Source organism: Primulina eburnea, chromosome 7, assembly GCF_022965805.1.
Source record: "Primulina eburnea isolate SZY01 chromosome 7, ASM2296580v1, whole genome shotgun sequence".
NCBI lineage: Eukaryota > Viridiplantae > Streptophyta > Magnoliopsida > Lamiales > Gesneriaceae > Primulina > Primulina eburnea.
In genome coordinates, this window is record NC_133107.1 from 1,355,515 (window position 1) to 1,379,935 (window position 24,421).

Here is a 24,421-nt window from a genome sequence, read left to right on the forward strand (position 1 = left end):
TTTAATAATCGCCCTTTGGTTTTTATCATGACGTGTTGATGTGTAAGAATAATTGTTTATAAGATTTTGTATTGTAAAAGTCTTACTCAACTAGTTTTAATGGTCGATTATATTAAACAAATATTTATTCTTGTTCAATGTTAATAAATCGTAGTACAAATAAAATTATCAAAAAAAAAAAAAATGAACCGGTCGATTATCACAAACACAGATTTTCTTACATGGTGTCCAATTTAGTATCTTACAATTGTGGATAAGGTTCAGGAATTGCCCCCCTTTATACATTGTGAACCAATTTTTCCTCCTCATCTGATTTTCGAATGTTGCTCCTCCGCTTGTCTCCTGCAGTACCACCGCCTATAAACCACCGCCCCAATGCCACCAGAACCAAACCTCAAGCCATGGCCAAGCAAAGCAGCGAAGGAAGCGGCTCATCCCCTTTAGAAGCAGCGGCCATCGGCGGGGGATTAATCGCCACGCCTCTAATCGGTTGGTCTCTCTACACGCTGAAAACAACCGGCTGCGGACTTCCCCCAGGCCCGGCGGGATCATTAGGTGCTCTAGAGGGAGTGAGCTACCTCGTGGTGGTGGGGATTGCGGCCTGGTCTTTGTACACCAAGTCGAAAACGGGTTCGGGACTGCCAAACGGGCCATTCGGGTTGCTTGGAGCTGTGGAGGGCTTGTCTTACTTGTCGTTATTGGGCATTGTCGTCGTGTTTGGGTTGCAATTTCTTCAACAGGGATCCATACCCGGCCCGCTGCCTAGCGATCAATGCTTCGGTTGATTTTTATCCAATATGTATATAGCTAGCTGTACGTTATTTGTGATCCAAGCCTCAAAATGCGCTACTCTATTATTTGTTTCGTTTAACTTATAAGTGTTTGATTAGCTCGATAATTATCAAGTTTAAATAAGAGTTTTAAAATGAAAGATAATTCGATCGGGTTTGAATACAAAAATTTGGAAAGTCGCCCCCAAAAAAGTGGGCAAGATTGATGGGGAATAATTATGACGCACCAATCCTATTAACATTAAGATTGCCAAATTCACGGAATAAGGAAAATTAAGCAAAAAAACATTGGTCCCGTAATAGGATGATGTACCAACCCCTAGCCGAAATTAGAGGTGTTTTAAAATCACAAGATTTGAGAATTAAGAGAGAAAACAGATGAGCCCTTCTTTGTACGAACAAAAAATATGGCAAAAAACGCAACGCCAGAGCTTCTCTCTCTCCTTTGAGATCCCTTCGATCTTCAGGTACATCTCTCCCTCTAAACTTGTTGCACAACATCGATTGATTTAAGGTTGTCTCATGGATATATGGAACCGACGTCCCCTCCGTGTTAAAATTTCATGCGTGATTGCTGCCAACAAGCACAATATTTCCCCTTTTTGTTCTGTTTGAGCCTTGTACGTACATGTTGCATGCATGATGCACCACTCAATCTTGGTGACAAAACAAAGGACTGTTACAGGATTGGAAATCTGGTTTTCTGATGATAGGCGATGATCAATCATTAATTTCTGCCCTTCCCATTCTTTCATTAATTCTGTGTATATATTATATACATTTATACATTTTGAACTGCTTTCATTCTGTATATTAGATTGTTGTAAAAGCTATTTGCTGGCGACACCATAGTTCCCGGCGTATGTATCGACACAAATCCTTGCTGGAAGTTCATTCCATAAATGGCTTCATCTCCTGAACTTACTCCAACTGGATTTGCTAAAACTATTGAAGAATCTGATATACTTTCAAATTCCTCGAAAGAGGAGTAGCTTCTCCTCCGTCTTCCTCTCCCCCGCAAGACCGACTTGAATCTCCTCCGCCAGCACCATCAGAACCTTCTCCACCGGCCCCTCCAACCTCGCCAACACCGGCACCGCCAACTTCTTCTCCACCGCCTGCTGCCGCACCCCCACCACCAGAAAAATCTCCCTTAGCTCCACCCCCTTCAACACCAGCGCCACCTCAATCCCCACCCCCGGATGACACTGCCTCACCACCGCCTCCGGCTAACTCTAGTCCGCCTCCATCCACCGCTCCCTCGCCCCCAGCTCCAACAAATGCCCCTCACACGCCAGGTTCTCCTCCTGCACCCGTCTTTTCTCCACCTCCAGCACCACGGGCGGCTGCTTCACCCCCACCTCCATTCCCTTACTTGTCCCCCCCTCGCTCTCCAAATTCAGCCCCACCTAACAAATCATCAGGTTCCTCACCAGGTTCTTTATCAGGACCTGGTGATACGCCACCACCATCTGATTCGAATGCAAATACAGCAATCATTGCTGGAATTGTCGTTGGAGGACTCGTGTTTCTTGCCCTCATTGCCGCGTGCCTGATATTTTCGAGGAGGAGGAAGAGGCCGTCATATTATATGGATCCTGCACGCCCGCCTAGAGGTCTGCAATCCCATTTATTCAAGTGCTCTGTTATCAGAAAGCATTAGTGCTTGGCTTCTTTCCAGTTTATTCTGTTAGTGCTAGTTGGTTTACTATTCCGCTATAGTTATTTCAACTAGCTTCTAAGATGCACCGACACACACAAATCTAGTTACATTTCTGCTGATATAAACTACAAAGAATTTGGTAATTTGGATGCAAACTCAATCATGGAATTCCCCTTCCATTCTAAATTATCTCTGCTGTTACATGCCAGCTCCATTGCTGTAGCTTCTGCAGCTCCAACATTGATCTGCAGGTATAGAATTCTGGTATGAGATGGAAGGGTACTCAAAATTTGTCATGACCATCCTTTTTATGATGTAATACGTATAAATATTAAATTTATTCCAATAACGTATTTAAGCTCTTGCTTATTTATCTTAATCTTCAATTGGAAAATTTGCAGTTTTGGCGAAAAAGATCAAATTTTATCGTCGGAGAATGACTTAAAACCCCGTTTACTGGGCTAAGAATGTATTTTAACTCTGATTATTCGAATTTTGTTGGTTAAAAAAAATCTCGCAGGAGGTGACCAATACTACAATGCTTCCACACAATGGAATAATCCACCAATGGACCAAACTACTAAACTTGCTCCCCCACCTGGACTTGTGGGAACACCAGTTGCCGGATGGGGTGTACCACCTCCCCCACCGCTGGCAAACACGAGCAGTGATTTCAGCTCAGGTTACTCCGGGCAACATCCTACGCCTATGCATCAACCTCCATCATCGCCACTTATGGGTGGCATTGGTTCTAAGAGTCAATTCACCTATGAGGAGCTAGCAGCCGCTACCGGTGGATTTTCTCAGGCGAATTTGTTAGGCCAAGGTGGATTTGGGTTCGTACATAAAGGTGTTTTACCCGATGGGACGGAGGTTGCGGTCAAGAGCCTTAAGTCCGGAAGTGGTCAAGGGGAGAGGGAATTCCAGGCTGAGGTTGAAATCATCAGTCGTGTGCATCATCGTCATCTTGTTTCTCTCGTTGGATATTGCATTGCTGAAGGACAGAGAATGCTTGTATACGAATTTGTTCCCAATAGGACCTTGGAATTCCACCTTTACGGTATGCCTAGATTTGGAAGGGACTAGTTAACGTATATATAATAATTTATGATACTCACATAGCCAAATGCATAACCATGATTCAGAATCTTGCATATGTGAAACAAAAAATTTGGTTACAGGAAAAGGCCAACCGGTGATGGATTGGGCGACTAGGCTTCGTATTGCAGTGGGATCAGCTAAAGGGCTCGCTTACCTGCACGAAGACTGTAAGAAAAAAGTTAACTTATACCCCTCCAGTTGAATCTTGGGGTGTCTGTGTATTCACGAGAAAGAAAATATGATTATTTTCATATGCGTTTCAGGCCACCCTCGGATCATTCACCGTGATATCAAAGCAGCAAACATTCTTCTGGACTTAAAGTTCGAAGCCATGGTAATGAAAAATGTCCTCAAATGCCACTGACCATGTACTTGTGAAATATTTTAACTCGGTGTGTGCTATGGTTCTTTTCTTGTCCTGTGTTAGGTTGCTGATTTCGGGTTGGCCAAGCTCACTTCCGACAATTTTACTCATGTTTCTACCCGTGTCATGGGAACTTTCGGGTTAGTAGGCAAAAAATTTCATTCATTTGTTCGTTAATTCATTACCTCAAAAAGAAGAAAATCGGGGAAGTTCCAGGTTTTTTAGTAGCGGTGCCTTCAGTTTCATCAAGATCATTCAATTAAGTTAAAAGAAGATCGCCTTACTGGATTTTCGTTCAGGTACTTGGCTCCCGAGTATGCATCAAGCGGCAAGCTCACAGAAAAATCCGACGTTTTCTCATTTGGAGTCATGCTTTTGGAGCTAATAACTGGCCGCAGACCTGTAGACCTAACAAACAGAACCATGGAAGATAGCTTAGTAGACTGGGTTCGCTCTCAAATTTAGCCTTGGCAATTTTTCTTGTACTTTTTCTATCCTTTTATTTACAAGAACTTGCGTGAACTCAGGCTAGGCCTCTTCTATCCAAATCCTTGGAAGATGGAAACTACAAAGATCTAGTCGACCCTCGCCTCGAAGACAACTACATTCCACATGAAATAGCTCGCATGATCACCTGTGCAGCAGCCAGTATTCGCCATTCCGCAAGACGACGCCCCAAGATGAGCCAGGTAATAAACCCTTTAATATCCCAATAATGGCAGACCCCGTGATTTTGTTTGGCCCGAAGGGAAAAGAATGCTTTGATCCGTCACAACTAAGTCTTTACTTTTTACTCACATATACAACATCGGTGCTATACATATATTATCAGATCGTCCGTGCATTGGAGGGCGATTCGTCGCTAGAAGACTTGAATGAAGGCGTGAAACCAGGCCAAAGTGCAGCATATAACCCGAACGGGAAGACGAGTACTTCAGCGTATGACACTGGTGCATACAATGCTGATATGATGAAATTCCGGAAAATGGTTATGTCGAGTCAGGAATTCAACAGCAGCGAGTACGGGGAGACCAGTGAGTATGGATTGAATCCATCTGCTTCATCCAGCAGTGATCACTCCAAAGAGATTGTAAAACCAAGCCATGACAAGTAAAAGCTACAGGGAAAAAATATGGATGCAGGATCAAGATTTTCTACGTTAACAGTCATATAATCAATTTTATTTTACTCGCAGTTCAAGTTTATAACAATGACATTTATAATAATTCTTATTTATTATTTTGTTCCATGAACGATATATATATATATATAAAATACATACATACATATATACATATATATAATTTATAAGAAAATAATATATAGCTTTACTTTTTTGAATCAAAAAGTGCCGAAGACCCCAACGAACCGGTAAGTTCGATCCTGGGTGTGGGGGCAGTGTCCACACCCAGAATCAATGGTTGGGATTCCATTTCATGGGGAAAAATTTTTAAAAAAAAAATAAAAATTGGGTCAGAAAAAATTCTGACCCTTGGATATACACCTGCAGGCAGTGTCTGCAGGGATAGGAAGGAATAAACCCAACGAACCAATGAATTATTCGAGGCAAAAACTTGTGTGAAACGGTCTCACGGTCGTATTTTGTGAATCAAAACGTGCCGAAGACTCCATGAAAAAATATTAGTTTATACTTAGAGTATTATTTTTTATTATGAATATCAGTATGATTAACTCGTCTCACAAATAAATATTCGTGACCGTTTCAAATCTATTCATTATTCTACCACTAAAGATATAATAAATTATCCTTTTTTTGTCATTCGAGAATGCAAATCATATTAATAAACTATTCGATTTTCTAATTTCATCACAAATTATTCGGGGGTATATATGTAATGGCACACTAACCCGCAGTCTTAAAACCCTTCTCGGTGTTTGTGGAGTTACGATTCGTGAATACTGCTGCCGCTTTTCCGATCAGCGCGAAAAACCCTACCCCTCAGGCATCTATCCGGAGATGGGGGATTACGGCGACGCCATGATGCGCGATCAAAACGCCGCCGTTCAGGGCCGTACCAAGGCTCAGAATCGCGCCAATGTTTTGCAACTCAAACTGGTACTATCTTCTTGGCTTGACGTCGTTCTTTTTCTTATAAATTGGGATTTCAGGTGCTCTAATTTGATTCGGGCGGTTATGCTGATGGTACTAGATTTCATATGAGTACGGTTGATGTTAGCGAGTTTGACTAGTTTTTGGAAATGTTAATTTTACTGGAAAGGTTTTGACTTGAGGAATGTTGTTCTTATTTTCATAGTTTACGAGCGTTGATCTACAAATGGGTGATACTGATAACTGACTGTATTTCGTATACTATTTGAAGAATTATTCATAATTTGCGATTTCGTTATTTGTCATTGTTCCCAGATTGGTCAAAGTCACCCCACTGGCTTGACAAATAGTCTTCTGAAGTTGTTTGAGCCACGTTCGCCTTTGGTATACAAACCACCTCCAGAGAAGAGGAAATGCCCTCCATATACTGGTAGTTGTTGCTTTAACTGTTCAGTTTTGTCAAAGGCTCTAATTGAAGAATTATTCATCATTAGAAATTCGAACTATGGATTCTTATGGGATGAATTTTGTCCTTTTATTCTTATTTGATTCAGGTGTGGCACAATTAGTTAGTGAATTTGCGAATCCTGACGATCCTGAGTATGCAACCCCTATCCAGAAGGGTGAGACTCCGGTAAGACATTTCCGTGTGAATGTCAAACGTTTGTAGTTTTTTTTATACTGGGCACTATTTGAACTATCCATTCTATAATTTCTATAGTTTGACTTTGATTTGGTGAACAACGGAAAATCTGCACATGTATACCTCAACACCTACAATTTGCAAATCCATAAAAATTATTCATTGTAACAAGGAATTGAAGAGTTGTAATTACTGATTTTAATTTTTATTAATCAGTTCCTATCATAAATTTTGATGTTGCTCTTTTGGTTAAAGTTTGGTATCATAACATTCACTCCTTAAATGTTGGAATTGTATGAAGGCACAAAGAAGGGCCAGGATTCATGCAATACGGCTGGAGGAAGGAGCCAAAAAGGCTGCAGAGGAGTTCGAGAAATGTAATTGCAACTTCCCTTGAATCTAAAACTGGCCATAGCTTGCGGCCTTGCACCCTTTGGCATATACTTGTTTTATTTATACGTGTATTTGTTTATTTTCAAAATTGTATATTCATCATGATAGACAATATCTGTAGCTATCGGACTCTTCCAAATTCTGTGGCTAGTGGCTACTAGACATTGCGGAACTTATAATCTTATGTGATTTTCTTTGCAGATGATCCAAATAACAACCCAAATATTTCTGGAGATCCTTACAAAACATTGTTTGTTGCTAGGCTTGTGAGTCCTCCTTTTCCCAATTAATCAGTCGCGCTCATTTTTTTTATCGTATTTCTTAGGTTGACTCATTTCATGTTTCCCCCCAGAATTATGAGACATCTGAGAGCAGGATCAAAAGGGAATTTGAGGCTTATGGGCCAATCAAGAGGGTAGGTACTGTATAGAACCCAATGGGGCTCTGGTTATCTTTTGGGTCGGTAAGAGTATCTTAATATGGTTCAGCTTTGTTTCGACTATTGAAGAGAGGTTTCAAAACTTCAGTCTTTCACATTTACTGGGTTTCCCTTCAACTCCTTCATAATACATTAAAAAACTTATGCAAGAGAAAGATGATGAATTATTTATGATATTATCTAATGGAATTCAAATAAAACAAAGTGGTAACTACTGAATCACTAGGAAATTTGGTTCGACAATCAGAATGGTTTGAAGTTTCTTGCATCCAGTAAAGTATGAAACTTGTATTTTTATTTTTTAGCCTAGCTAAACATTGAAAATTTTGTCTCATTTATTTCCAGGAAATTATATTTGTGCTCATTCTGACTGATTTGGTCTGGTCGGAATATTTATTACGGACTAGGATTTATTCATTCTGGTTGAAACTTAAAAGTGTGCATCCAAATTGTATTATCATCTCATCATTTATGCTTATTAGTTAGAATCATTCTCATTTCTTCACTGAAATCATAGTTCTCATCATTTATGCTTATTAGTTAAAGTCATTCTCATTTCTTCATTGGAATCATGACTGGATTGATCATACTGAAATGTAGTAACCCCAGCTGTAATTTCAGTTCAACTAATTGCAGTTAGGTTATTTGGCTAATTCTTTTATCCCTTGTGGCTTTTTGTCCCGGAAATCTTTTCAAAGCTAGGATGGTGATATAGTTTCTAGCACGAATCCAACCATATAGCTCATTGTGTAAGTATCAGACTTGGTAAGAGGGAAAATTTCCTGGATTGTTGCTTATTTGCTTTGATTATCTCGAGTACTATTTAAAACTGGATGGATGTGCATCTCATTCCTTCAAAGGTGAAATTTTAATCAGTGTGCTTTGAAGCCTTTTCTTTTGGTCATTATTTCAAGCAACCTTGGGAGGCAACTTTTTCCTGCACTTGGTAAAACTCACTGGGAGTATAGCATCTCTCTTCTTCTTTTAATATGCACTTCCTTTACTGCTGCCAAATTCTTATTTTTTGATTCAAAGGCTGTAAAAATGCTACACGAATACAAAGTTATATGGATTATCATCTGTCATTCAGAGTCATTCGATTGTTTATTAAGAAAAACCCTGGGTAAGGGGAGGTTAGTTTACTTGGCTTCTGGTAAATTGGCCTCTGTTTTATCGCAACTCTAGCAGTGATGGTGATGCATCTCGCCTGGGAGCTCTATGATTAGAAGGTGAGCACGGCTAATTAGGCGCAGTGCCTGTCTGCCGTGCCCTTAGGCATTATTTATCTAATTTTTACGAAATGAAGACATGATTAAGAAACTTCTCTATTTATGTGTTATATTTTAGTTCTTCAATTATAGCTTCCTGACCTTATCCTTTTGAGTTTCAGATTCGCTTGATTACAGATAAAGAGACAAGTAAACCAAGGGGCTATGCTTTTATTGAGTTCGCACATACACGAGATATGAAAGGTTCTTCCATGGCCATGATTGCCTCTTTCTCCCTTTGATCCGGCAGTAAATAATTCTAGTGTTCATATGTCATGCAGCGGCATATAAGCAAGCAGATGGCAAAAAAATTGATAACAAAAGGGTGCTTGTGGATGTTGAACGTGGTAGAACTGTTCCAAATTGGCGACCGCGAAGGCTTGGTGGTGGGCTTGGAACAACTCGGGTTGGTAGTGAAGAGGTTAGCCAGAAGTATCCAGGAAGGTAATGACTTTATCTCTCTAGACACTCTTAAAATAATTCGCGGTTAAAAATTTCTTGATGATGCTGAGGAGAATTTTACTTTTTTTTATCTTTGAACTTTGAAAGATAGTTGGTCCCTGTTGTCTTTATTCTCTTGAGCCTGAGTTCTCACAGGTTTCATGATCATGTGATAAATCATGACTCATAATGACTGTTTTACGTCCATGCAACATTGCGTCTAAGTTGTTTAATTCTGTTCATTTTATGCAGTAAAGCAATTTTTCTGAATGCTTATGTTTATTTCCAAACACCTTATGTTAATTTCTGTTATATAATACTTCTTGTCATGCTTGTCTATATGCCACTACGACGTTCATGTTGTATTGAATGAATAACGATAATCATTATCTTCTGTTTTTCTAGAGAGCAAGTGCAGTCTGGAGGAATATCTGGGTCTGAAGAGCCAAGAGTTCGAGATGAACGAGACAGGTAATATTCATACAGGTTTTAGCCTTCAATTACTGTGTATTGAAATTATTGATTTTATACTGCTAAACTTGCTGAAGCTAACAATTTCACTTGAAATAATTTCTGTTGATTTTGGTAGACGTTGCAAACGTTCCATTCTTTTAATGCATTACCTATTGGCATCTTATGAATCCAAATTTCATTTCTGGCTTACATATTTAGGGATAGGGAGAAATCTCGGGATAGGGGGAGGGAGAAGGAGAGAGAGCGGGAAAGGTCCCGTGAGCTATCAAATGATAGACCAAATGACCGTGACCATAGAGATGATAGGCATCATAGGAATCGTGACAGAGACAGAGACAGAGACCGGGAAAGGGAAAGGGAAAGGGACAGGGACAGGGAGAGAGACCATGGGCGAGATCGGGAGAGGGATCGAACCCGTGATCGTGGCCGAGAACGTGAGAAGGAACATGACCGTGATCGGGAACGTGGCCATGACCGTCATCGTGATAGGGAAAAGGAAAAGGACCGAGACAGGGATAATGAAGTTGGGGATGACTACGACCGAGGACGCCCTCATGACCGTGACTATGAGCGTGTTGATTCTAAACATGAAAGAGACCGTGGTGCAAGAGATCGAGATTATGGTAGTGCAGAAGCGGAAGATAATCGTGGGTGGCCTGATCAACCTGAACATGGACATGGGTATTCAGAAACTGAGCACGATCGTGGACACTACTATGAGCACCATGGTCAGGGACAGTATGACGATCAAGATGGCCAGCATGATTATGACCGTTATAGGGAAGCTGACCGTGATGATGATCGCTATGATCAGATGGATGATGATGGTTATGGATATGACCGAGCCGCATCTGATGCCAAAGGAAGGGATAATCGGAGGTCAGATTAAGTGACTTTATCGTCTATTCAAGTACTACTTTTTAAGACATTTCTCGGATGGATTGAACATGGGTAGGTACTTCTGGCTTGTATCATGAATTTACTTACTGTTTAGTGTTGTGTATTTTCAACTAGACAATCGTCTCCTTTTTTATATATAGATTTTGTTTTCTTCTTTATGATTTTATGATCTGTTTTTTGGAGCTGGATTAACTTACACCACAAGAAATTGTATTAACGGGTTATGTTAGTAAGAAAATATATTGAGAATATTCACAGTTTGGGAAATTATTTAAGCCAAATCACCTTCAAAATTTATATTTATACACACACACACACATATGTACATGTGTATATTTGAAACATACAAAATATACTTTTAAATAACTATATTTATAACATTATTCAATTGCTATATATTTTAAAATGTTAAAGTACTTGTTTCTTAAGTAGAAACAAGATAAGTGGATAACCCTAAATTCAAAAACACCTTTGAAGGGCATCAAAAAAACTTGAGGTGGTCCAGGTATCAGGTATCAGACGCAATATAAGTGCAATTCCTTGAACTTTACATGGAAACTAATAGGATTTCAGGAAGAGCGTGAGGGAAATTAAACAACCAAAAAACATTTATCAACAAAATTAAACAATTACATCACAAAAGACGCCAATACAAAGACACGTATAGTGATACAATCTTAACACACGAATCTTGAAATAGTTTACGTAACATGCCACTGAATTGTGAAAATTGATCAAACATCGTTCTTGATAGAAGAACTGTAGTCGGTATCATGATACCTATCCCACAACATCACACCTCCATATTTTGCAGAACCCTTTATTGCTGGAAGCACTTGTGAAGCAAGATCACTTACTGGTACAAATCCAGTTCCTGCCGCCTCCGGTGATGCCGGTAAACCCAAGAATATTTTACCCGCCGGAATAGAATTCCAATCCTTCCATGCTTCTTCGAAACTCTTCATACCTGAAGAATACTGGCAAGGAGGATTGTTGTAGAACTGTACCCATACATAGTCAAAAAGACCAGTTTGAAGGGCATTTCCAACATAATAGTCCGGGAATGGACACTGTGGTGCTGCAGTCAAGTACACTTTCTTGCCCCTCTTTCCATAGTTTGAAAGATATCGCGCCAAATCGTCCCAATAAAGATTGGTCCCTCCCTCAATGTCAAAGTCAATTCCATCGAGAACTGCTGCTCCTAATGGACGAGATGATGATTTTCCGCCCAAAAAATTATTCCAAAGATAAATGGCAACTTGTCTGGCATCCTCACCGGAGGAGAGGTAATAGCTCCCGGCTCCTCCTCCGATCGAGAGCATCACTTTTATGCCTTTTGCTTGGCATGATTTTATTTCAGAACTCAAATGAGTGCAGCCATTGGTGTAGGGATCACAGTGACCAGCAAGATTGATCATTGGAGTCTGGCCATTGCCAAATGTGGGGAGAAACGCTAAGTTCACGAATTGGTAATTTCCGGTGGCACAAGTCGCAGCTAACGTTCCTTCATTTCCGTTTTGACCCCAGTAGATCGAGATTTTTCCGGCATCAGAATGGTTAAGTATGAAAAAAATGGATAAGAAGATTACCGTCAATGGATTTGGTGCCATCGAGATTGAGCAGTTTCTTGATTTTGGTCAGATAATCAGTTGTTTCTGTGCTGGAGTTTGGGCCATATTGTCGAGTTTATATGGTAAATGTGGAGGGTTAAGGACAAAAGAGAAGTGTTGGTGCATAATTTGGCGTTTTGTTTCGGTACTGTCGTGTGTTGATCTGCTTAGCGTGCACGGGCTGCTGCTGTTTATCTGTTGAATACTGGTGTGGCCTTTTTCATTTGTTAAGACATGGGTGATCTCAAGTCTAATATAAGGTTGTTTTCATTGTCAAATAAAATTTGAATTAATACAAATCACAAACCAAATTTGATCGATAATTTTAGTCAACTGAGCAACTCACAAGACGGCACACAGATTTTTGAAAAAATACGGTTTAAATAATTCACCACTCTTAACTCTGGTCTCCTTGGTGAAAGCTAGACTTCACAGTGGATTGCTACAGCACCATGTGGCAATTTTTCATGAATTTCCATTTGCTTACGTGAAAAAGGTAACTGATTTGCATGGATTTCAAGCATAGAACTTCACATGCAATTTTATAATTAAGTCATATAATTTGGTTTTTCATTTTTTTTTTCCTAAAAATCTAGTTTTCGTTTTCTATTGTTGAATTATGATCATTATTCTTTCGAACAACCCTGGTTGGTTGCATTTATCTGCGTGACTAGATGAAAGTGCTTCCTCCCACAATATATAGCCCATCAAGAGGTAGCTAGCCACCATTATCAATTGATCGTGGTGGCATTTATAGTACCACGAGTTTACTTCACACTTTTAGCACACAATTACCATCAGACAACAGATCAGTAAGCATGAAATCAAGACCTTTATCTCAGACTTCAAGTTTACCAGGCAAGACAAAAACCTTTCTAGCTTGCTACTTGGCAACGATGTATTTAGAAAGACAAGCTACCCCTGCTAAACTTGTGGTGTGGTGAATTTTACAGGATTTGATGCTCAAAGGTTAAAGTATATTATTCACAAAGAGAGCATTTATACATTTCTCCGTGCCTATATTCTCCTAATATAGATGATATATAAGTAATAATTACAAGATACGATGGAATCAAATCAAATAATATCTAATCTTAGTTTATCTATGCTAATAAATTTACCAACTCTTGGCGACAACAAGAATTGTGTATCAGAATTTGACCATTTCTGAAATAAGCTAGATTTACCTGGAGAAATCGCTGCATGCACTGATTTGTTTTAAGGTTGCACATATATAACTCATAAGGGGCATCTTCTTAATAAACCATGGACCCAAAGAAAGAACCGAGTTACCAACCCAAGAAGACAGACATGAACACTCCAACCAAGAAGATGAAAATAATTGAGGTCATAAAGCCTAGGCCTGCATTTAAAAATCAAAACTTATTGCTGAGACATGTCTCGTTTTGTTGCCTCAACTATGGAATCAATTTTTTTTTTTTGTGTGTGGGTATCATTATATAAATCTGGTATAAGCAGCTACCAAGGCATACCAAATGTGTTTATCCCCAGATGGCTATAAACCGGGGGGAAGAAAGAATCCATCCACAAAATGAATGAACCACCAAGTGATGTAGAATATATGTGATGGTTATTAGAAGTAAGATAACACTGTGAAGAAATTGAGAAGAAGAGAATTCTTATTCATACTAATTTCATATATATTACAAGTATATATAGAGATGTCTCTAGTAATCGTAATCACAAATGATTCCTAAAAATCTGCCTATAACAAAATTAGTTCTAAATATCTCCACTAATGTAGCATGACATATATACAAGATATTATACACAAAATATTCTTTTATGCTCCAATACTCCCCCTCAAGCTGGATCCAGAAGATTGATGGATCCAAGCTTGCTCAAAATCCGGTGGAACTGAGTAGTTGTCAACACCTTGGTGAACACATCAGCTAGTTGATCATTAGAGCGCACATATTGAGTGTCATTTAATTTGGATTGAACCTGTTGACGAATGTAGTGACAGTCCACTTCAATGTGTTTGGTTCTTTCATGGAACACGGGATTAGAAGCAATGTGCATAGCAGCCTGATTATCACAAAAAAGTTTCATAGGAATGGAGCTAGGACATCCTAGATCTATAAGAAGACGGTTAAGCCATACGAGTTCACATGCTGCAGAAGCCATCGCACGATACTCAGCTTCAGCACTAGATCTGGCGACCACATGTTTTTTACTTTTCCAAGACACCAGATTACCACCCACAAACATGCAATAACCAGTAGTAGAACGACGATCAAGTGCATTTCCAGCCCAATCAGAATCGGTATATCCCATAATATTAGTGTGACCATTACGGGTCATTACTATTCCACGACCAATCGTGCCTTTCAGATACCGCAAGATTCGTTTTACCATGCCTAGAGGTTGAATGGTTGGGGCATGCATATGTTGACTAACAAGACTGACAGCAAACGTAATATCCGGTCTCGTGATAGTCAAGTAGATGAGCTTTCCAACAAGTTTCTGATAATGGCTTGGTGAGTCTAGGGGTTTCTGTGTAGGTGTAAGCCTCAATTTGCTGTCAAGCGGTGTAGCAACGGGTTTGGTGTTGAACATTTCAGCATCTTGAAGTAAGTCTAAAATGTATTTACGCTGGTTAAGGAACAGCCCTTTGCTGGAAGCATCTATTTCAATTCCAAGAAAGTACTTCAATGAACCAAGATCCTTGATTGGAAATATATGCTGAAGTTTCAATTTTAACTGAGCAATAGAATCAGTATTATTCCCGGTAATAATGAGATCATCAACATATATTAATACCACAAGTGTGTCAACTGAGCCACGCAAGACATAAAGGGACGAATCAGCTGAGCTCCTTTTAAAACCAAGAGCTTCAAGGGCAGTGCTCAACTTGGCGTGCCATGCACGGGGACTTTGTTTCAAACCATAAATTGATTTATGGAGGTGACATACCAAGTTGGGATTTTCAATTTGAGGATGCCCGGGAAGAAGCTTCATAAACACTTCTTCCTCGAGATCGCCATGCAAAAATGCATTTTTGACGTCCATCTGAAACAAAGGCCACCCATTATTAATAGCAACTGATAAGAGAACTCGTACCGTGGTCATCTTGGCAACGGGAGCAAAAGTTTCCTTGTAATCGACACCAAATTTTTGGGTGAAACCTTGAGCAACAAGGCGTGCTTTATGCCTATCAAGAGAACCATCGGAGTTGAACTTCATTTTAAAAACCCAACGACAACCAACTGCATGTTTTCCCGGAGGAAGAGGCACTATAGTCCAAGTTTTGTTCTCAGAAAGAGCAGTTAATTCTTCAAGCCTAGCTTTCTGCCAAACGGCCTGGGATTTGGCTTCATGGAAGTTCTTGGGCTCAGGAGCGTTTGATATAGCTGTAAGGAAGGCTGTATGCGAAGATGATAGTCGTTGGTATGACAGAAAATTAGAGATAGGGTACCTAACTGTATGAGCAACATAATCTGCCAGTTTTGTTGGAGGTTGACGCATCCGCGGAGGATTACGTCGGGAAGATATTGGATCACCTTGTGTATGGGAAGGAACTTGCTCGGATGATTCTACAATAGCCTCCCTGGAAGGAACACTCGAGATATCCAAGTGATTATCACAGTGTTCTGAGATAGTTTGGCTAGGATGTAGATCTTGAGTAGATTGATGACCATAATCAATGCTAGGCAGAGGAAATGGCTCAGGCAGCTTCTCCCCCTGACTAGGGGCAACAAAGTATGGAATTTGTTCAGCAAAACGGACATCTCTAGTCACATATAATTTCTTGGAGAGAACGTCATAACATTTGTATCCTTTTTGTGTTTGAGAATAACCAAGAAATATGCACTTAACAGCTCGAGGATCAAGCTTGTCACGGTGAGTAGTTGAGACGTGTACAAAACAAGTGCATCCAAAGACTTTGAGATGAGACAAATCAGGTGCTTTGTCCTGCAATACTTCAAGAGGACATTTAAAATCCAGCACTCGACTGGGTAAGCGATTCACAAGATAGGTTGCAGTAAGAATTCCATGAGACCAAAAATGTTTTGGGACATTCATTTGAAGCATTATAGCTCGAGTTTTCTCCAGCAAGTCACGATTTTTACGTTCGGCAATCCCATTTTGTTGAGGTGTATTGACACAACTAGTTTGATGCAATATTCCGTTAGAAATTAAATATTTTGTCATGTTATGAGACATATATTCTGTGCCATTGTCAGATCGAAGGACTTTAATATGAGCTGAAAATTGAGCTGTAACCAACATGTGAAAATCCTTAAAGAAGTCAAAAAATTCACCTTTTGATTTCAATAAGTACACCCAAGTAATCCTAGAAAAATCATCAATAAAGGTTACAAAATATCTAAATCCATCTAGAGAGGAGGAAAAAGGCCCCCAAATATCTGAATGTACAATCTCAAATGGCTGAGTAGTACGAGATTGTGATGAGATAAAAAGAAGCCTAGAGGACTTAGAAAAATGACAGATATCACAGTCAAGTGTTCCTTTATGTGAGACTTGATTTATTTTGCTAAGAACTTTATTTGAAGGATGTGCGAGACGGCGGTGCCATAAAAGTTGCTCATTAAAGGGAGAGGAAACAGCCTGAAATCCCTTGGTAACCTGAGAATTAGGAGAGAAGTAGTAGAGTCCATGCAAATGAAATCCTTCACCAATCATCTCCTTGGTGACGAGGTCCTGAAAGATGACCTTGTGAGGAGTAAATATAACTTCACAATTGAGCGAAGATGTCAGTTTGTGAACGGACAACAACTGAAAGGGAAATGATGGAACATATAGAACATCAGACTCTATAGTATTTGAAACAAGTTTAATTTTGCCCTTACCCTTTACAAGAGCACTTTTCCCATTTGCTACAGATACCAGAGAAGGTGTAGCAAAAGAACAAAAATCATAAACTTGGGTTAACTTATTTGACATGTGATCTGTGGCACCAGAATCAATGACCCATACATCATGCAAACTATCAATTTCGAGAGCAGTTAGAAAAGCAATCGGAATACCTTGGTTGGCATCAGAATTTGTATCAGCCAAAAAACTAGCAAACTGACTAAGAAGTGCAGCTGGCTGATCTTTTTCTTGATTTATAACTCCTCCTTGGATAGCTCCCTGACCATTCCTATCTTGTAAATAATTCGCGAAATCATTAAGTAAGGCAACAGGATTAGAAGAAAGAGATTCAATGGAGCTTGTAGCCACATGAGCCTTATGATCAGGGATTCGTTTTTGATATCCTCCGCCTTTCTGATCTTTGGAGAATTTGGGTTTCAACTCTGGGTGAAGTGTCCAACAACGATTAATCGAGTGACCAATCATATGGCAATGCTGACATTTGAGATCAGGGCGTTTGCCCTTGTAAGATTTTTCTTCAGAGGACGAGCGAGTAATATACGCACGAACATCCGGAGGATTGGGATTAATAGAGTGTGTCATGACTTTTCGGCGTACTTCCTCGCGCTGAATGGTCGCACAAATATTCTTGAAGGAAGGTAACTCAGTATTCATTAGAATATGTGTAGTAGCCCGAATCCTATTTATTTAAATAAACATGATTAAGTATCTTTAATTAAGTAAATCATGTGTAATTTGGCTTTAGAGTCCGTGTGAGTAAGCCGAGGTGTAGCCGAGGTGTCGATTGAGTTTTAGTATTTGGTTGACACGCCTGCCGGGCAGGTGTCAAGTGCATGGTAATTGTTGGACGCGTTCATGCATGTAAGGTGAGGTGTCTTTGTGCATGCTGCCTAGCGACAGATGTCCGGATGCATGGGATTTGGTTGACACGTTCATGCAGGTAAGTTCCGAGCTGAGGTCTATAAATAGGCCATGGGATTTCTCATTGTGGAGGGGGTACTCTGTGTTTAAATGCAAGTTTTAGCTCTCTAGAGCAGCCCTGGAAGGGAAGAGCAGCCGGGAAGGGAAGAGCAGCCCGGGAAGGGAAGATCAGCCAGGAAGGGAAGAGCAGCCCGGGAAGGGAAGATCAGCCAGGAAGGGAAGAGCAGCCCGGGAAGGGAAGATCAGCCCGGGAAGGGACCCGGGAAGGGAAGAGCAGCCCGGGAAGGGAAGAGCAGCCCGGGAGGGAAGAGCAACCCGGGAAGGACAGAACAGCCCGGACAGAGCAGCCGGGCATAACCGACGGTCCGAGAAGGGCAGTCAGGGAGCTCAGTATCGTCAGGGCTGACGACGGACTAGACCCGATTGATAGGATTTCCTGTGGACTAGGATTGCTTTACTAGAGGTACGAAAGTACTATCCGAGATATCCTGGTTGAGTATACATTCTTATATGTGTTGCATGATTATTTGCTGCATTGATATATGTCATATGATGCATGCTATTATGTCACGCTTATTGCTGCATGTTGCATTTCATCTTGAGCCGTATCTCTTTCGAGATAGCCTTTATTGTTGAGCTGTATCTCTTTCGAGATAAGCTATATCTTGTGGGGCCGCTCAGCCCTGTCTTGTGGACGCATGGACACCGAGAGTACACAGTGGCCGACGGGTCCGGAGGGCTTCGGTGATCCGGGACATTTTAGATCCAAGTCTGATCTTGTAGTGGATGCAGTGACCCAGAGGAGTACCGCGCGGCACTATCCACTTGGCGCCTCTAGACTGAGCATATTGAGATCTTTTGTGACTCCTGTTTCTTGACTACCCTGGTATCATATCATAGCATGTGCATTTCATATAGGCTTGTATACTCATGCTTTTGTACTGGGCGTTCTTATCGCTCACGTCCTCGTTTTTCTTTGTCTTGGACACCCCACTTCCACGGGGCAGGTCTCAGGTTGGATGGCTCAGGAGGAGGAGGAGGACGTTGAGTAGCCATTTGTTTTAGTTATCAGTACTGCTTTGTTTCGAGACAGTTGTACCATTTATTGTTGTTTGAATTATTCTGGACTTCGATTGAGTTGTATATCTATCGTTTATTGACCTTTTCCGCCATTATCTCTGATTGTAATTAATTAAGTTAATTGCATGCTTAAATCTTGATTAGTAGGTGATTCTGGAACGGGTCACTACCTTATTTATGTAGACGCTGACTAGAGAAAATGGGACCACGTCCAGCATTAATTGGGATCCATGAATTTAATTTATATTTTGTGGTTGTGTAGCTTCAATCTCTTTCATTCATGCACCGGTAGCACGCTTTTAAATTATGAAGCAAAGTCGCACTCTCGTAAGTAACAACAACAACTCAAAGAAATATAGTTCAATTTTTTTTAACATGTTTTAAGTTTTGATTTGATTGGTATTGAGGCTTTTTCACCCGATGGAGACATTACGTCACATAAATTGTTAATTAATCAATCAAAGTTTAATTTTTAAAATTTTGTTTCCTAGTAGCCGTCATTCAATTCCTCTCTCACGAATAAATTTTATTTTGTTTTTTTGGTAAGCTACCACGAATTTGATTTGCGAGGGTTTGGTTGTCTGAAAATGATGGCTCGTTTTTTAAAAAATTTTATAGGCCAAGCAATTTCCTTTTTTTAAAAAAAAAACTAAAAATTCGGGAATAAACTTTCAGAATTTAATTATTAAAATTATTTGTGATGTCGAACGATATCATGCAAGGTGAATTTACTAAAATTTTGGGTTCAGAATTTAATTATTAAAATTATTTCTGATGTCTAACCATATTATCCAAGGTTAATTTAATTTACTTGTGAGTGATTAGGCTGTTTTTAAATAAGGCAAAAACTTATGTGAGACGGTCTCACGAATCGTATTTGTGAGACGGATCTCTTATTTGGGTTACACATGCAAAAGTATTACTTTTTATGCTAAGCGTATTACTTTTTATTGTGAATATGGGTAGGGTTGACCCGTCTCACAGATTATGATCCGTGAGACGGTCTCACATGAGACTAACTCTTTAAATAATAATGGAACTTTATAATTCGGTGGGGACAATTAGATCTATTAATTATTATTGGAGTTTGATTTCAAGTTTGAAACACTCTAATTTATTAATTTATTGACTATTTATATTTTTTAAATTAATTAATAAAATTTTGAGATGTCAAATATTAATTTATAGAAATTTTATTTTATATTTAAAATACATTACGAACAATATTAAGGTAATTTAATTTTTATAGTAGCATATAAAATCAATAGATATACCTACAGGTAAAAACGAACCATCACACGAAAGATTGTAGCCTGAGTTGGAACTTGGAAGTTTGCTTCCTTCAAACTCGCAGGCCTTCTTCACTCAACTCTCTCTCTCTCTCTCTCTCTCTCTCCCACAATTTCTTCAGTTGAATTCTGTGGTTTCTTTACTATGCTTTGAAAATTCACGGGCAGCACGATGGCATACATGTGTACAGACAGTGGAAATCTGATGGCAATTGCACAGCAAGTGATTCAGCAGAAGCAGCAGCAAGAGCAGCAGCAAGTACAGCACCAACACCAGCACCAGCACCAGCATCTCACCGTCAACCCCTTCTGCCACACCCAATGGCCGCCCACCACTTCCGCCGCCGCAGCCCACCATCATTCTACGGCCTCTACCTCCCTCAGCTGTGCTATTACCACTGGATTTCCCGACCCGTTTCAGGTCCCCGGCGCTGGACATGAAAGTAATGATTCCGGGTTTCAGTTCCCCAACCTGGAGCACCACTCGTCGACTGGGTTCCGGTTCTCAGATTTGTGCGGTGCTTCTGGGGGCGATTTTGACTCGGATGAGTGGATGGAGAGCTTGATGGGTGGTGGAGATTCAACGGAGAGCTCCAATCTGCAGGCAGATTACGAAACGTGGCAGAACAACAGTGAGTTTAATCATCTATATCCTACTGATCCGTTTCCTGGTCGATTCAGTATCAACTCTTCTCCACCCTCCGATCTCAACCGCGTTATCTTCTCCGAACCAACGTCCTCCTGGGTGCCACCTTCTTCCCCGCCCATACCTGCAACTGATCCAACGGTTACAAAAGAATCCAAGCCGGTAATCGCCAAAGAGGACGTCGTAGTGACTGGGGATGGTAATGCTGGTGCTTCCACCAGTTCGCTGGGAACTTCGCTTAAATCAATTCCAGTTCTTAAAGCTTTGGTTGATTGTGCTCTAATCTCTGATTCGGACCCACAAAACGCAGTGAGATCACTCATACGCCTCGAGGATTCGGTCTCCCAGGATGGCAACCCCATCGAACGAGTTTCGTACTATTTCTTCGAATCCCTTCACAGCAGACTCTCGCCTCAAGGTGAAAAACCTGCCACAATTTCCGATACCACCTCTGAAGAGTTTACTCTATCATACAAGGCCCTTAACGAAGCCTGCCCTTTCTTTAAATTCGCTCATCTAACTGCAAATCAAGCAATTTTAGAGGCCACGGAGGGAGCCCAAAAGATACACATAGTGGATTTTGGGATTGTTCAAGGAATCCAATGGGCAGCTTTTCTGCAGGCTTTGGCGACCCGACCAGCTGGGAAACCAGAGCGGGTCCGAATTTCCGGGATACCTGCCCCTGCTCTCGGGCGTTCTCCGGCAGCTTCGCTTTCGGCTACTGGAAAACGACTAAAAGACTTCGCTGAGCTTTTGGATCTGAATTTTGAATTCGAACCGGTTTTGACTCCGATCCAGGAAATGAAAAGTTCAAGTTTCCGGTTCGACCCGGACGAGGAAATCACTGTCAACTTCATGCTTCAGCTGTATAACTTACTTGACGACAGCAACGAAGGTGTCCAGTCAGCCCTCAAGCTAGCAAAATCATTGAACCCAAGAGTCGTAACTTTAGGCGAGTATGAAGTGAGCTTGAACCGGGTTGAATACCTTCCCCGATTCAAGAATGCGCTCAAATACTACACCGCCGTCTTCGAATCCCTTGACCCGAACTTGACCCGGGAGTCTCCGGAGCGGCTTCAGGTCGAAAGTCTGATTCTTGGCCGGAGAATAGCCGGCGTTGTTGGATCGGAAGAACAAAAAAGAGAGCGCATGGAAGATAAAGATAGGTGGAGGTTTTTAATGGAGGGTGCGGGTTTTCATTCATTAATATTCAGTCATTATGCATTAAGCCAAGCGAAAATACTTCTTTGGAACTATAGTTACAGCTCAATGTACAAGCTTGTGGAGTCTTCTCCGCCTGGATTTCTTTCTTTAGCTTGGAATGATGTTCCCCTGCTCACTGTCTCTTCCTGGCGTTGATTGAATTCATTGATTATGGTTGGTTTTTTTCACTGCATTGTTCCATCTTTTTGGATCATTGATGTTGGAGTAGTGATGATTATATTGTTAATGGCCAACATGGATGAATTATATATAGTTTTGATTCATGTTCTGAAGCAAAATCAAGTCCAATTTCAGCTGTGTGTAGGAGTACATGGGAGGCATTATGCTAGTATAGATGATACTTTGAAGCCCCTTCGGGAAAATTCATTTTGTTGTCATCTCTTTGCTGTATGAATTCGTGGTTAGTATGTTAATACGAATAGTGCTCAAACCTTGATCGGGTACAATTGTGTCGTGTATGTTTTTCATGTATCAGTCGTTCACGTGATGTATTTAGGATCCACTCATGTTGTGATTCATCCATCATATGACAAGTGTGTAGATATCTCCTTTTAGTATACGCCGGCTTAATGTCACATTTCTCTGCAGGGATGCCAATGACGGAACATCATTTCATCTCCCAGAAAACAACCCACATCAAACAAATAGACATTAAGAACCTTCTTGACACCATGGCTTCTATTTTTTTTTTAATCAGTGAAACTTGTTCTTTATTATGTGCGTGGCAGAGTTAAAGAAAAGTGCAATTTCTTTGGTTTGGCCACATGGCCAAGGACTTATTTCGGTGACTATGAAACTTTCCTGGAATGGTTGTAACTTGTACCTCTTTCTCTGCCACCATACCAATTTACAGGATGTAATAAAGGCTGCCCCTTGCAGTATTAATAGTCCTCTGTGATGGCATTTCTAATCGTCCCTTCCATTCTGCAAATATTGCATCCTTTCTCATTCTTGTCATTGTGTGAGGGAGCATCAGGCGCTGTGGAATCCATTCCCTCCAGTGAAATATAGTACAAGAAGATGTCCATTTTCCTGTGTACTGGTCTTCTACCGCCAAAATGATTATTTTTTTAAAAAGAAAAGCTTTACAAAAAATGTCTCCCCGCCCTAGATAATGCAGTTGAAACATTTTCTTAGGGAGATTACCCAGCATAGCAACTATAGGCTACATCTTAGTTGTTTGAAGAAAAAAGATAATAAATGCATTGCTTATTTTGGTGTGCAGTGTGGTGAAACTCGGGTGCATTCAGTGCACTGGGACTGGGAATTGTACCTCCGATTCTGGCGCAGATATCAATGGGGACTACAGTTGTCCATTGTTTTTGCGCAGTGTTTTTCCATTAAGCGCAAATATTCATTCATTGCTCACACCCCAATTTGGTTTCTTTCCTTTATTGCCATTTGCACGTCACAACACTGATCAACCATCCTTTACAGAATCTATAAATTCATTACAAACAATCCCCATGCATGAGTCATTTTCATTTTTATGGGTCATAGTTTTATTAGTGGGTTTCAAAATTTTTGATTGAAGATGGATTATAATTTTATGTGAAATTTAGATTTAGCATACTTCGTTTCATTTTAGAAAATCTAATTTGTACACGAGACCCCCTGATATTAAAGTTTTCAAGTTTGTCGAAATTGATAGTTCTGATAAACATCCAATCAAAACGTGATTAATGCTAAAGACCCCCTTCTGATATCAGCTTGAGTGAGTCTCATGTGAGACCGTCTCACGGATCTTAATCTGTGAGACGGGTCAACCCTACCCATATTCACAATAAAAAGTAATACTCTTAGCATAAAAAATAATACTTTTTCATGGATAATCCAAATAAGAGATCCGTCTCACAAATACGACCCGTGAGATCGTCTCACATAAATTTTTGTCTATCAGCTTAGCACCTAATCTGATTTATAGTATTGAACGTTTTCTAATGTGTCATCATTTAAGATCACTGGGTGTTGTGGTCCCTCTTTTGGCCATTAGCAATTTTTTAAATATTTATGTAGACAATATCATGAATTAATTTTACGATATGTATTTCTTATTTTAAAAAAAATATTATTTTTTATGTCAAAAATATTATTTATTATTGTCACAAAAGATCTACTTAAACAATATTTAGATCAAGTAAGATCATACCAACTAGTCAATGATTATGAGGTTAATTAATCTATATACTAATATAAATATATGAATTGAATTGTGAATTTACATAAATATCCGAACTTTCATT

General features: G+C 40.1%; 5 protein-coding genes across 6 annotated transcripts; 4 read left to right on the forward strand and 1 right to left on the reverse strand.

Annotated features, from left to right (window-relative positions):
* Positions 1 to 235: 235 nt before the first annotated feature.
* On the forward strand, positions 236 to 889 carry LOC140836408 (uncharacterized). Its single transcript, XM_073201895.1, has one exon. The coding sequence runs from the start codon at positions 321 to 323 to the stop codon at positions 783 to 785; it is 465 nt and encodes a 154-aa protein (XP_073057996.1). The 5' UTR covers positions 236 to 320; the 3' UTR covers positions 786 to 889.
* Positions 890 to 1,752: 863 nt separating this feature from the next.
* Positions 1,753 to 5,158, forward strand: LOC140836406 (proline-rich receptor-like protein kinase PERK15; the record flags this gene model as incomplete). Its single annotated transcript, XM_073201893.1, has 8 exons — positions 1,753 to 2,407; positions 2,975 to 3,514; positions 3,636 to 3,722; positions 3,819 to 3,889; positions 3,983 to 4,059; positions 4,219 to 4,366; positions 4,447 to 4,608; positions 4,752 to 5,158. Coding segments are annotated over 8 exons (2,022 nt in total), but the record flags the coding sequence as incomplete, so codon positions are not given.
* A 614-nt stretch (positions 5,159 to 5,772) lies between these two features.
* On the forward strand, positions 5,773 to 10,706 carry LOC140836405 (U1 small nuclear ribonucleoprotein 70 kDa-like). Its single transcript, XM_073201892.1, has 10 exons — positions 5,773 to 5,996; positions 6,306 to 6,420; positions 6,545 to 6,624; positions 6,935 to 7,010; positions 7,228 to 7,292; positions 7,379 to 7,441; positions 8,856 to 8,937; positions 9,015 to 9,177; positions 9,580 to 9,645; positions 9,847 to 10,706. The coding sequence occupies exons 1-10, from the start codon at positions 5,898 to 5,900 to the stop codon at positions 10,535 to 10,537; spliced, it is 1,500 nt and encodes a 499-aa protein (XP_073057993.1). The 5' UTR covers positions 5,773 to 5,897; the 3' UTR covers positions 10,538 to 10,706.
* Positions 10,707 to 11,198: 492 nt separating this feature from the next.
* LOC140835950 (hevamine-A-like) lies at positions 11,199 to 12,420 on the reverse strand. The gene has a single exon (XM_073201362.1). The coding sequence runs from the start codon at positions 12,156 to 12,158 to the stop codon at positions 11,283 to 11,285; it is 876 nt and encodes a 291-aa protein (XP_073057463.1). The 5' UTR covers positions 12,159 to 12,420; the 3' UTR covers positions 11,199 to 11,282.
* A 7,885-nt stretch (positions 12,421 to 20,305) lies between these two features.
* On the forward strand, positions 20,306 to 23,637 carry LOC140836409 (SCARECROW-LIKE protein 7-like). 2 transcript variants are annotated; one of them, XM_073201897.1, is made up of 2 exons: positions 20,306 to 22,331; positions 23,404 to 23,637. In XM_073201897.1, exon 1 carries the CDS (start codon positions 20,481 to 20,483, stop codon positions 22,311 to 22,313), a length of 1,833 nt encoding a protein of 610 aa, XP_073057998.1. In that variant the 5' UTR covers positions 20,306 to 20,480; the 3' UTR covers positions 22,314 to 22,331; positions 23,404 to 23,637. The 2 variants fall into 2 exon arrangements, with proteins under 2 accessions (XP_073057998.1, XP_073057997.1); XM_073201896.1 differs by lacking the exon at positions 23,404 to 23,637 and adding an exon at positions 22,767 to 23,367.
* The last annotated feature ends 784 nt before the right edge of the window (positions 23,638 to 24,421 follow it).

What these genes read in the sequence shown, in the direction of transcription:
- LOC140836405 (XM_073201892.1), top strand. Translation starts at nt 5,898, where the DNA reads ATGGGGGATTACGGCGACGCCATGATGCGCGATCAAAACGCCGCCGTT. An exon ending in CATTGTTTGTTGCTAGGCTT is followed by an intron (nt 7,293 to 7,378) that starts GTGAGTCCTCCT and finishes GTTTCCCCCCAG; the next exon opens with AATTATGAGACATCTGAGAG. An exon ending in AGCCAGAAGTATCCAGGAAG is followed by an intron (nt 9,178 to 9,579) that starts GTAATGACTTTA and finishes CTGTTTTTCTAG; the next exon opens with AGAGCAAGTGCAGTCTGGAG.
- LOC140835950 (XM_073201362.1), bottom strand. Translation starts at nt 12,158, where the DNA reads ATGGCACCAAATCCATTGACGGTAATCTTCTTATCCATTTTTTTCATA.
- LOC140836409 (XM_073201897.1), top strand. Translation starts at nt 20,481, where the DNA reads ATGGCATACATGTGTACAGACAGTGGAAATCTGATGGCAATTGCACAG.
- LOC140836408 (XM_073201895.1), top strand. Translation starts at nt 321, where the DNA reads ATGTTGCTCCTCCGCTTGTCTCCTGCAGTACCACCGCCTATAAACCAC.